Source organism: Oncorhynchus nerka, linkage group LG6 (assembly GCF_034236695.1).
Source record: "Oncorhynchus nerka isolate Pitt River linkage group LG6, Oner_Uvic_2.0, whole genome shotgun sequence".
In the NCBI taxonomy this organism is placed as follows: domain Eukaryota; kingdom Metazoa; phylum Chordata; class Actinopteri; order Salmoniformes; family Salmonidae; genus Oncorhynchus; species Oncorhynchus nerka.
Window position 1 is genome coordinate 7,725,654 of NC_088401.1, and position 12,791 is coordinate 7,738,444.

The 12,791-nt window shown below is 47.4% G+C and overlaps 1 protein-coding gene across 1 annotated transcript in view; it reads left to right on the forward strand.

Moving 5' to 3' along the window:
• The window catches only part of LOC115131012 (nuclear receptor coactivator 2-like), a 221,303-nt gene that overhangs the window by 133,593 nt on the left and 74,919 nt on the right, over positions 1-12,791 (forward strand). The window contains exons 7-8 of the mRNA XM_065019247.1: positions 6,073-6,261; positions 11,574-11,675. Coding sequence (XP_064875319.1) covers positions 6,073-6,261; positions 11,574-11,675 — 291 coding nt within the window. The remainder of the gene's footprint in view (positions 1-6,072; positions 6,262-11,573; positions 11,676-12,791) is intronic.

Genomic DNA, 12,791 nt, shown 5'->3' on the forward strand with positions numbered 1-12,791 from the left:
TGCATTTGGATGATCCAGAAGAAGATTGGGAGAATGTCATATGGTCAGATGAAACCAAAATATAACTTTTTGGTAAAAACTGAACTGTTTGTGTTTGGAGGACAAAGAATGCTGAGTTGCATCCAAAGAACACCATACCTACTGTGAAGCATGGGGGTGGAAACATCATGCTTTGGGGCTGTTTTTCTGCAAAGGGACCAGGACGACTGATCCGCATAAAGGAAAGAATGATTGGGGCCATGTATCGTGAGATTTTGACTGAAAACCTCCTTCCATCAGCAAGGGCATTGAAGATGAAACGTGGCTGGGTCTTTCAGCATGACAATGATCCCAAACACACCGCCCAGGCAACGAAGGAGTGGCTTCGTAAGAAGCATTTCAAGGTCCTGGAGTGGCCAAGCCAGTCTCCAGAACTCAACCCCATAGAAAATCTTTGGAGGGAGTTGAAAGTCCATTTTGCCCAGCAACAGCCCAAAAACATCACTGCTCTAGAGGAGATCTGCATGGATGAATGGGCCAAAATACCAGCAACAGTGTGTGAAAACCTTGTGAAGACTGACAGGAAACGTTTGACCTCTGTCATTGCCAACAAAGGGTATGTAACAAAGTACTGAGAAACGTTTGTTATTGACCAAATACTTATTTTCCACCATAATTTGCAAATAAATTCATTAAAAATCCTACAATGTGATTTTCTGGATTTTTTTTCTCATTTTGTCTGTCATAGTTGAAGTGTACCAATGATGGAAATTACAGGCCTCTCTCATCTTTTTAAGTGGGAGAACTTGCACCATTGGTGGCCGACTAAATACTTTTTTGCCCCACTGTGTATACCGTGTTGTAACAATGTACAAATGGTTAAAGTACACAAGGGAAAATAAGCATAAATATGGGTTGTATTTACAATGGTGTGTGTTCTTCACTGGTTGCCCTTTCCTTGTGGCAACAGGTCACAAATCTTGCTGCTGTGATGGCACACTGTGGAATTTCACCCAGTAGATATGGGAGTTTATCAAAATTGGATTTGTTTTCGAATTCTTTGTGGATCTGTGTAATCTGAGGGAAATATATCTCTCTAATATGGTCATACGTTGGACAGGAGGTTAGGAAGTGCAGCTCAGTTTCCACCTCATTTTGTGGGCAGTGTGCACATAGCCTGTCTTCTCTTGAGAGCCATGTCTGCCTACAGCGGCCTTTCTCAATAGCAAGGCTATGCTCACTGAGTCTGTACATAGTCAAAGCTTTCCTTAAGTTTGGGTCAGTCACAGTGGTCAGGTATTCTGCCGCTGTGTACTCTCTGTGTAGGGCCAAATAGCATTCTAGTTTGCTCTGTTTTTTTGTTAATTCTTTCCAATGTGTTAAGTAATTATATTTTTGTTTTCTCATGATTTGGTTGGGTCTAATTGTGCTGTTGGCCTGGGGCTCTGTGGGGTGTGTTTAAGTTTGTGAACAGGGCCCCAGGACCAGCTTGCTTAGGGGACTCTTCTCCAGGTTCATCTCTCTGTAGGTGATGGCTTTGTTATGGAAGGTTTGGGAATCGCTTCCTTTTAGGTGGTTGTAGAATTTAACGGCTCTTTTCTGGATTTTGATCATTAGTGGGTATCGGCCTAATTCTGCTCTGCATTCATTATTTGGTGTTCTACGTCCTATGACAGTGGAGTCCTATACCAGTGGAGTCCTATACCAGTGGGGTCCTATACCAGTGGGGTCCTATACCAGTGGAGTCCTATACCAGTGGGGTCCTATACCAGTGGAGTCCTATACCAGTGGGGTCCTATACCAGTGGAGTCCTATACCAGTGGGGTCCTATACCAGTGGGGTCCTATACCAGTGGGGTCCTATACCAGTGGGGTCCTATACCAGTGGGATCCTATACCAGTGGGGTCCTATACCAGTGGAGTCCAATGAGAGTGGAGTCCTATACCAGTGGAGTCCTATACCAGTGGGGTCCTATACCAGTGGAGTCCTATACCAGTGGGGTCCTATACCAGTGGGGTCCTATACCAGTGGGGTCCTATACCAGTGGGGTCCTATACCAGTGGGGTCCTATACCAGTGGAGTCCTCAACGGAACGACTTGATTAGTGTAGTGTCAACAACGCAGCCACTGCCAGCTAGCCTACAAAGTCAACAACGCAGCCACTGCCAGCTAGCCTACCTCAGCAGTACTGTATCATTTTAGTCAATTAGATTCTTGCTACGTAAGCTTAACTTTCTTAACATTCGAGACGTGTAGTCCACTTGTCATTCCAATCTCCTTTGCATTAGCGTAGCCTCTTCTCTAGCCTGTCAACTATGTGTCTGTCTATCCCTGTTCTCTCCTCTCTGCACAGACCATACAAACGCTCCACACCGCGTGGCCGCGGCCACCTAATCTGGTGGTCCCAGCGCGCACGACCCACGTGGAGTTCCAGGTCTCCGGTAGCCTCTGGAACTGCCGATCTGCGGCCAACAAGGCAGAGTTCATCTCAGCCTATGCCTCCCTCCAGTCCCTCGACTTCTTGGCACTGACGGAAACATGGATCACCACAGACAACACCGCTACTCCTACTGCTCTCTCTTCGTCCGCCCACGTGTTCTCGCACACCCCGAGAGCTTCTGGTCAGCGGGGTGGTGGCACCGGGATCCTCATCTCTCCCAAGTGGTCATTCTCTCTTTCTCCCTTACCCATCTGTCTATCGCCTCCTTTGAATTCCATGCTGTCACAGTTACCAGCCCTTTCAAGCTTAACAACCTTATCATTTATCGCCCTCCAGGTTCCTCGGAGAGTTCATCAATGAGCTTGATGCCTTGATAAGCTCCTTTCCTGAGGACGGCTCACCTCTCACAGTTCTGGGCGACTTTAACCTCCCCACGTCTACCTTTGACTCATTCCTCTCTGCCTCCTTCTTTCCACTCCTCTCCTCTTTTGACCTCACCCTCTCACCTTCCCCCTACTCACAAGGCAGGCAATACGCTCGACCTCATCTTTACTAGATGCTGTTCTTCCACTAACCTCATTGCAACTCCCCTCCAAGTCTCCGACCACTACCTTGTATCCTTTTCCCTCTCGCTCTCATCCAACACTTCCCACACTGCCCCTACTCGGATGGTATCGCGCCGTCCCAACCTTCGCTCTCTCTCCCCGCTACTCTCTCCTCTTCCATCCTATCATCTCTTCCCTCTGCTCAAACCTTCTCCAACCTATCTCCTGATTCTGCCTCCTCAACCCTCCTCTCCTCCCTTTCTGCATCCTTTGACTCTCTATGTCCCCTATCCTCCAGGCCGGCTCGGTCCTCCCCTCCCGCTCCGTGGCTCGACGACTCATTGCGAGCTCACAGAACAGGGCTCCGGGCAGCCGAGCGGAAATGGAGGAAAACTCCGCCTCCCTGCGGACCTGGCATCCTTTCACTCCCTCCTCTCTACATTTTCCTCCTCTGTCTCTGCTGCTAAAGCCACTTTCTACCACTCTAAATTCCAAGCATCTGCCTCTAACCCTAGGAAGCTCTTTGCCACCTTCTCCTCCCTCCTGAATCCTCCTTCCCCCTCCCTCTCTGCAGATGACTTCGTCAACCATTTTGAAAAGAAGGTCGACGACATCCGATCCTCGTTTGCTAAGTCAAACGACACCGCTGGTTCTGCTCACACTGCCCTACCCTGTGCTCTGACCTCTTTCTCCCCTCTCTCTCCAGATGACATCTCGCGTCTTGTGACGGCCGGCCGCCCAACAACCTGCCCGCTTGACCCTATCCCCTCCTCTCTTCTCCAGACCATTTCCGGTGACCTTCTCCTTACCTCACCTCGCTCATCAACTCATCCCTGACCGCTGGCTACGTCCCTCCCGTCTTCAAGAGAGCGAGAGTTGCACCCCTTCTGAAAAAACCTACACTCGATCCCTCCGATGTCAACAACTACAGACCAGTATCCCTTCTTTCTTTTCTCTCCAAAACTCTTGAACGTGCCGTCCTTGGCCAGCTCTCCCGCTATCTCTCTCAGAATGACCTTCTTGATCCAAATCAGTCAGGTTTCAAGACTAGTCATTCAACTGAGACTGCTCTTCTCTGTATCACGGAGGCACTCCGCACTGCTAAAGCTAACTCTCTCTCCTCTGCTCTCATCCTTCTAGACCTATCGGCTGCCTTTGATACTGTGAACCATCAGATCCTCCTCTCCACCCTCTCCGAGTTGGGCATCTCCGGCGCGGCCCATGCTTGGATTGCGTCCTACCTGACAGGTCGCTCCTACCAGGTGGCGTGGCGAGAATCTGTCTCCTCACCACGCGCTCTCACCACTGGTGTCCCCCAGGGCTCTGTTCTAGGCCCTCTCCTATTCTCGCTATACACCAAGTCACTTGGCTCTGTCATAACCTCACATGGTCTCTCCTATCATTGCTATGCAGACGACACACAATTAATCTTCTCCTTTCCCCCCTCTGATGACCAGGTGGCGAATCGCATCTCTGCATGTCTGGCAGACATATCAGTGTGGATGACGGATCACCACCTCAAGCTGAACCTCGGCAAGACGGAGCTGCTCTTCCTCCCGGGAAGGACTGCCCGTTCCATGATCTCGCCATCACGGTTGACAACTCCATCGTGTCCTCCTCCCAGAGCGCTAAGAACCTTGGCGTGATCCTGGACAACACCCTGTCGTTCTCAACTAACATCAAGGCGGTGGCCCGTTCCTGTAGGTTCATGCTCTACAACATCCGCAGAGTACGACCCTGCCTCACACAGGAAGCGGCGCAGGTCCTAATCCAGGCACTTGTCATCTCCCGTCTGGATTACTGCAACTCGCTGTTGGCTGGGCTCCTGCCTGTGCCATTAAACCCCTACAACTCATCCAGAACGCCGCAGCCCGTCTGGTGTTCAACCTTCCCAAGTTCTCTCACGTCACCCCGCTCCTCCGCTCTCTCCACTGGCTTCCAGTTGAAGCTCGCATCCGCTACAAGACCATGGTGCTTGCCTACGGAGCTGTGAGGGGAACGGCACCTCAGTACCTCCAGGCTCTGATCAGGCCCTACACCCAAACAAGGGCACTGCGTTCATCCACCTCTGGCCTGCTCGCCTCCCTACCACTGAGGAAGTACAGTTCCCGCTCAGCCCAGTCAAAACTGTTCGCTGCTCTGGCCCCCCAATGGTGGAACAAACTCCCTCACAACGCCAGGACAGCGGAGTCAATCACCACCTTCCGGAGACACCTGAAACCCCACCTCTTTAAGGAATACCTAGGATAGGATAAAGTAATCCTTCTCACCCCCCTTAAAAGATTTAGATGCACTATTGTAAAGTGGCTGTTCCACTGGATGTCATAAGGTGAAAGCACCAATTTGTAAGTCGCTCTGGATAAGAGCGTCTGCTAAATGACTTAAATGTAATGTAAATGTCCTATACCGGTGGGGTCCTATACCGGTGGGGTCCTATACCGGTGGGGTCCTATACCGGTGGGGTCCTATACCGGTGGGGTCCTATACCAGTGGGGTCCTATACCGGTGGGGTCCTATACCGGTGGGGTCCTATACCGGTGGAGTCCTATACCAGCGGGGTCCTATACCAGCGGGGTCCTATATAGAGAACAATCTGCCGTTTGAGACTCAGCCTGTGTGTATCACGTAGAGGTCTCTAAGCCGTCTGGGTGGCAGGCGTCGCAGAAAAGAGCACCCTGGGAAGGGGGAAATGATCTTCAGGGTTGTGTTGGGCTGTGCTGTGGCCCAGATTCACAGATTATCAATGTCCCCCCCCTACCCTCCATGCAGCTGAATGAGAGCATGAACAGATGGGAGAGTGTGTGAGAGAAGAGAGGGGTTTGGGTATTCTCAAGGTCTTTTATACATAGCAACCTTGTTCTGATACTTCCTCTGTCTCCTTCAGTGTCTTTTATACATAGTGGTCCTTTAAAACACCTTCCTCTGTCTCCTTCAGTGTCTTTTTCATCTGCGTGTGGATGACCCAAAAGCAGAAATAATTGGTAACAATGACTCTTTCTTTCTCTCTCTCTCTCTCTCTCTCTCTCTCTCTCTCTCTCTCTCTCTCTCTCTCCCGCCATCTCTCCCCCTCTCTCTCTCCCCTCCCTCCCTCCCTCCCTCTCTCTGTAGTGAACGGTGTGCCGTGGTCCAGTGAAGGTCCCAGGAGGAACAGTCACACGTTTAACTGTCGTATGCTGGTCAACCCTCACAGTGACAACAGGGACGAGACCAACGACCACGAGGGGCAGAAACAGAAATATGAGACCATGCAGTGTTTCGCTGTCTCCGAACCCAAGAGCATCAAGGAGGAGGCAGAAGGTATGGAGGGAGGGAGGGAGGGAGGAAAAGGATGGTGTGTTGAGAATACAATCAGAAACACTGTTAGAATGTTTTGCATTTGACTACCATAGCCCCAATAAAAATAAAAAAAAGCTAACATTGGCTGTCCTAAACCCTAGCTATTCCTACTTTGGCCTGCTACATTGGCCTGCTAGCTGGAGTGACCGAGGGTGCTAGGATCTGTCTATAGTGTGTGTCCTAAACCCTAGCTACTTTTCCAATGACTCTCCTCTGGCTAACTTCAACTTCCAACCTGGCTAGCTTCAGCTTCCAACCTGGCTGGCTTCTGCTTCCAACCTGGCTAGCTTCAGCTTCCGACCTGGCTAGCTTCTGCTTCCGACCTGGTTAGCTTCTGCTTCCGACCTGGCTAGCTTCTGCTTCCGACCTGGCTAGCTTCAGCTTCCGACCTGGCTAGCTTCAGCTTCCGACCTGGCTAGCTTCTGCTTCCGACCTGGCTAGCTTCTGCTTCCGACCTGGCTAGCTTCTGCTTCCGACCTGGCTAGCTTCTGCTTCCGACCTGGCTAGCTTCAGCTTCCGACCTGGCTAGCTTCAGCTTCCGACCTGGCTAGCTTCTGCTTCCAACCTGGCTAGCTTCTGCTTCCGACCTGGCTAGCTTCAGCTTCCGACCTGGCTAGCTTCAGCTTCCGACCTGGCTAGCTTCTGCTTCCGACCTGGCTAGCTTCTGCTTCCAACCTGGCTAGCTTCAGCTTCCGACCTGGCTAGCCAGAGACAACCGGGGTGCATCTCAACAGTCTACAGTGGCTTCCTTTCCTTTTTGTCTCTTTGGCTAGCTTTAGTTGACCTACCACCTGGCCAGTTGGAGACAGCAGGGTGCATCTCAATAGTCTTTAGTGTGTCCTAAACCTTACTTCTCCACTGGTTTTCCTCTGGCTAGAATTAGCCTGTTTACCAGGCTGTAGTATAAATATCTCAATTAATGATGGGGGGGGGGGGGGAAACAATAGTTACATATCACAATATTATTTTTGGATGATATTATATTGATATTTAACTCCAAGTATTGATTTGTAAGAAATTAAAAAAAACATGTATTTATAAATATATATATATTAATGTGTGTTTTTGTAAAAAAAAAAAAAAAATGCTTAGTAACGTTAGCTAGCTATAAGGGAATAGGGTGCCATTTGGAACACGATCGTCATGCTGATTTAAGGAAATTAGAACCAGGTCTGCCTCCTATTCCCTTATAGCTAGCTATCGAGGCTATTCAAGTCTTCCCCTTCGAGCTCCGGACCGAATCACTTTTTTCTGTTCTACCTGACATTTAATATCACCTGGTGTTCCAGGTATAAATCACTCCCTGATTTTGTATTTATATATATATATATATATATATATAGTTGAAGTCAGAAGTTTACATACGCCTTAGCCAAATACATTTAAACTCAGTTTTTCACAATTCCTGACATTTAATCCTAGTAAAGTCCCTGTTTTAGGTCAGTTAGATCACCACTTTATTTTAAGAATGTGAAATGTCAGAATAATATTAGAGAGAGATGATTTATTTCAGCTTTTATTTATTTCATCACATTCTCAGTGGGTCAGAAGTTTACATACACTCAATTAGTATTTGGTAGCATTGCCTTTTAAATTGTTTAACTTGGGTCAAACGTTTCGGGTAGCCTTCCACAAGCTTCCCACAATAAGTTGGGTGAATTTTGGCCCCTTCCTCCTGACAGAGCTGGTGTAACTGAGTCAGGTTTGTAGACCTCCTTGCTCGCACACGCTTTTTCAGTTCTGCCCACATTTTCTATGGGATTGAGGTCAGGGCTTTGTGATGGCCACTCCGATACCTTGACTTTGTTGTCCTTAAGCCATTTTGCCACAACTTTGGAAGTATGCTTGGGGTCATTGTCCATTTGGAATACCCATTTGCGACCAAGCTTTAACTTCCTGACTGATGTCTTGAGATGTTGCTTCAATATATCCACATAATGTTCCTGCCTCATGATGCCATCTATTTTGTGAAGTGCACCAGTCCCTCCTGTAGCAAAGCACCCCCATAACATGATGCTGCCACCCCCGTGCTTCACGGTTGGGATGGTGTTCTTCGGCTTGCAAGCCTCCCCCTTTTTCCACCAAACATAACAATGGTCATTATGGCCAAACAGTTCTATTTTTGTTTCATCAGACCAGAGGACATTTCTCCAAAAATTATGATCCTTGTCCCCATGTGCAGTTGCAAACCGTAGTCTTGCTTTTTATGGGGGTTTTGGAACAGTGGCTTCTTCCTTGCTGAGCGGCCTTTCAGGTTATGTCGATATAGGACTCGTTTTACTGTAGATATAGATACTTTTGTATCTGTTTCCTCCAGCATCTTCACAAAGTCCTTTGCTGTTGTTCTGGGATTGATTTGCACTTTTCACACTAAAGTACGTTCATCTCTAGGAGACAGAACGCGTCTCCTTCCTGAGCGGTAGTACAGCTGCGTGGTCCCATGGTGTTTATGCTTGCGTACTATTGCTTGTACAGATGAACGTGGTTCCTTCAAGAGTTTGGAAATTGTTCCCAAGGATGAACCAGACTTGTGGAGGTCTACAATTGTTTTTCTGAGGTCTTGGCTGATTTCTTTAGATTTTTCCACGATGTCAAGCAAAGAGGCACTGAGTTTGAAGGTAGGCCTTGAAATGCATCCACAGGTGCACCTCCAATTGACTCAAATTATGTCAATTAGCCTATCAGAAGCTTCTAAAGCCATGACATCATTTTCTGGAATTTTCCAAGCTGTTTAAAGGCACAGTCAACTTAGTGTATGTAAACTTCTGACCCACTGGAATTGTGATACAGTGGATTATAAGTGAAATATTCTGTCTTTAAACAATTGTTGGAAAAATGACTTGTCATGTACAAAGTAGATGTCCTAACCGACAACCTAAGTGTCTGTAAACTTCCCACTTAAATTAAATTTATATGTAGTTGATGTTCAAATGTATAGACATTTGAACTGGTTTTGATGTCCAAATTTGAATTGAGGGCGCTATAGAGGGCTCCTGCAGGTCTGTCACACGCTGGGTCTGTACATAGTCAATGGTAAGCTTCGAGGACACTCCTATGGTAGGTACACCAACAGCTCTGTTACATCCTGGGTCTGTACATAGTCAATAGGCTTCGAGGACACATCCCTTGGCAGTAGTACTTTATCACTGACCTCAACCCAGATTCTCTCAGAGGTGTTAGTGGGCTGACTGAACGCTATCAGACCACAGCAAAATCACAGTCTACTTGAACAGAAAAATACGCAATCATGATACATCAAAGCCAAAGAAACTGTAGAATATGAGGAAATGCTACAGATGGAAGGAAAGTATTGTGGAAACCGACCAAAAAACTTCCTGGACAAAACATTTCTCTGTAATTGTAAAGGTGTAAACTTGGCAATAGGAAGCCTAAACAGTATATTTGACCTTTCAGGTTCAAATCTAAAAATGTCAACCGGACAACCTAAGAAAATACAATGACAAATGATTTTTGTTGAAAAATACAAAAACCCTAGAAAAATTTGAGAAAACCTATCCAACCAAAAGCAGAGCCTCAGAAAAAGAAAAAGTGGAACCTGCACAACAGAAATCAGTTCAATGTATTTGAAGAATCCATAGAATCAAACCACTTCTGGGAAAATTGGAAAACACTAAACAAACAACAACACAAAGAGCTATCTATCCGAAACAGAGATGTCTGGATAAACCACTTCTCTCTTTAACTTGTTGACGCACATCCCGGTAGCGGGATAATTGTCACCAGCAACCGCTGAATAGCATAGCACCACAGTCAAATAATATTACTAAAAAATATTCATATTCATGAAAATCACAAGTGCTATATTGCAAAACACAGCTTAGCCTTTTGTTAATCGACCTGTCGTCTCATTTTGAAATGATGCTTTACAGCAAAAGCAATCCAAGCGTTTGTGTAAGTTTATCGATAGCATAACATAATGTACACTAAGGATTAAGTAGCTAGGTCCCGAAAATCAGAAAGGCAATCAAATTAATCGTTTATCTTTGATGATCTTTGGATGTTTTCACTCACAAGACTCCCAGTTACACAACAAATGTTCCTTTTGTTCCATAAAGATTATTTTTATACCCAAAATACCTCTGTTTGTTTGGCGTGTTATGTTCAGAAATCCACAGGAAAGAGCGGTCACGACAGCGCAGACGTATATTCCAAATAATATCCATCATGTCCACAGAAACATGACAAACGTTTTTAATAATCAATCCTCAGGTTGTTTTTAAAATATATATTTGATAATATATCAACCGGGTGTGTAGCTTTTTCAATAGGACCGGGAGGAACAATGGCCACTTTACTCTATAGCGCAAAACTCACCTATCCACTTACGCAATGTGATCTTTCACGCTCATTTTTCAAAATAAAAGCTCTGAAACTATGTCTGAAGACTGTTGACACCTTGGGGAAGCCATAGAAAAAGGAATCTGGTTGATATCTCTTTAAATGGAGGATAGGCATGTATAGGAACAGAGAGGTTTCAAAATAAGAGGCACTTCCTGATTGGATTTTCCTGCAATATCAGTTCTGTTATACTCACAGACAATATTTTTACAGTTTTGGAAACTTTAGAGTGTTTGCTATCATAATCTGACAATTATATGCATATTCTAGTTTCTGGGGCTGAAATCTCCCCTCTCTATCTCTCTCTCTCTCCCTCCTCTCTCTCTCCCCTCCTGTCACTCTCTCCCTCTACTCTCTCTCTCTATCTCTCTCCCCTCCTCTCTATCTCTCTCCCCTCCTCTCTATCTCTCCCCTTCTGTCTCTCTCCCCTCCTATCTCTCTCTCTCCCCTCCTCTCTATCTCTCTCTCTCCCTCCTGTCTCTCTCTCCCCTACTCTCTATCTCTCTCTCTCTCCCCCTTCTGTCTCTCTCTCCCCTCCTCTCTCTCTTCTCTCTCCCTTCTCTCTCTCTCTCCCTCCTCCTCTCTCTCTCCCTCCTTCTCTCCCTCCCTCCTCCTCTCTCTCTCCCTCCTGTCTCTCCCCCTCTCTCTCTCCCTCCTCCTCTCCCTCCCTCCTCCTGTCTCTCCCCTCCTCTCTATCTCTATCTCCCTCTCCCCCTCCTCTCTCTCCCTCCTCCTCTCTCTCCCTCCTCCTCTCCCTCCCTCCTCCTCTCTCTCTCCCTCCTGTCTCTCTCTCCCCTACTCTCTCTCTCTCCCCTCCTCTCTCTCCTCTCTCTCCCTCCTCTCCCTCCCTCCTCCTCTCTCCCCCTCCTCTCTCTCTCCCTCCTGTCTCTCCCCCTGTCTCTCTCCCCCTCTAGACTTCCAGTCATGTCTGATATGTGTGGCTCGCAGGATGCCCATGAAGGAGCGGCCCGTTCTCCCCACGCACGAGAGCTTCACCACCCGCCAGGACCTGCAAGGTAACCAATCACAGCACTACGATCATACCAGCTGTCTGACATTAACCAATCACACAGCCACAGAATTATGACCAAGGCAGTCCACCAGACTGTTTTCTGATTGATTAAGAACTATCTATAAATGATCAGACGGACTGGAACCAATTGCAGAACCGTCTTTAATGACTAGGTAGGGAGGTAGCCAATGACAGAGCAAGTTTCTCAGGTTGTCACTGTCAAGAGAGAACCATTGTAGAGACCTGTCTTCCAGCTGTTTGCCACCCCTCTCTCAGCCTGGGCAGTGCCCAAGCACCGGCTACTGTTCCTGCTAAGACACACGCTTCTGAACATAAAGAACCTCAAAGTCTATATCGAACTGTTGACACCGACTATATAGTACAGGATAGATGCCCACCCCACACACACACACACACACACACACACTGTGCTCCTCTTTCAACTGGCTGTGAGGTAAAGTATAAAGTCACTGTAGGATCACCAACCTGCCTGTCTGTCTGGCTCCTACCTGCCACTGATGTGTGGACAGTATATATACACACACACACACACACACACACACACACACACACACACACACACACACATTTGTGATCAATAGTCTCTCTCTGTCTCTCTCTCTCTCTCTCTCTCTCTCTCTCTCTCTCTCTCTCTCTCTCTCTCTCTCTCTCTCTCTGTCTCTCTGTCTGTCTCTCTCTCTGTCTCTCTCTCTCTCTCTCTCTCTCTGTCTCTGTCTCTGTCTCTGTCTCTCTCTCTCTCTCTCTCTCTCTCTCTCTCTCTCTCTCTGTCTCTCTCTCTGTCTCTGTCTCTGTCTCTCTCTCTCTCTCTCTCTCTCTCTCTCTGTCTCTGTCTATGTCTCTCTCTCTCTCTCTCTCTCTCTCTCTCTCTGTCTCTCTCTCTGTCTCTGTCTCTCTCTCTGTCTCTCTCTCTGTCTCTCTCTCTGTCTCTCTCTCTCTCTGTCTCTCTCTCTCTGTTTCTCTCTCTCTCTCTCTCTCTCTCTCTCTCTGTCTCTCTGTCTCTCTGTCTCTCTGTCTCTCTGTCTCTCTGTCTCTCTCTGTCTCTCTCTGTCTCTCTCTGTCTCTGTCTCTCTCTGTCTCTGTCTCTCTCTCTGTCTCTGTC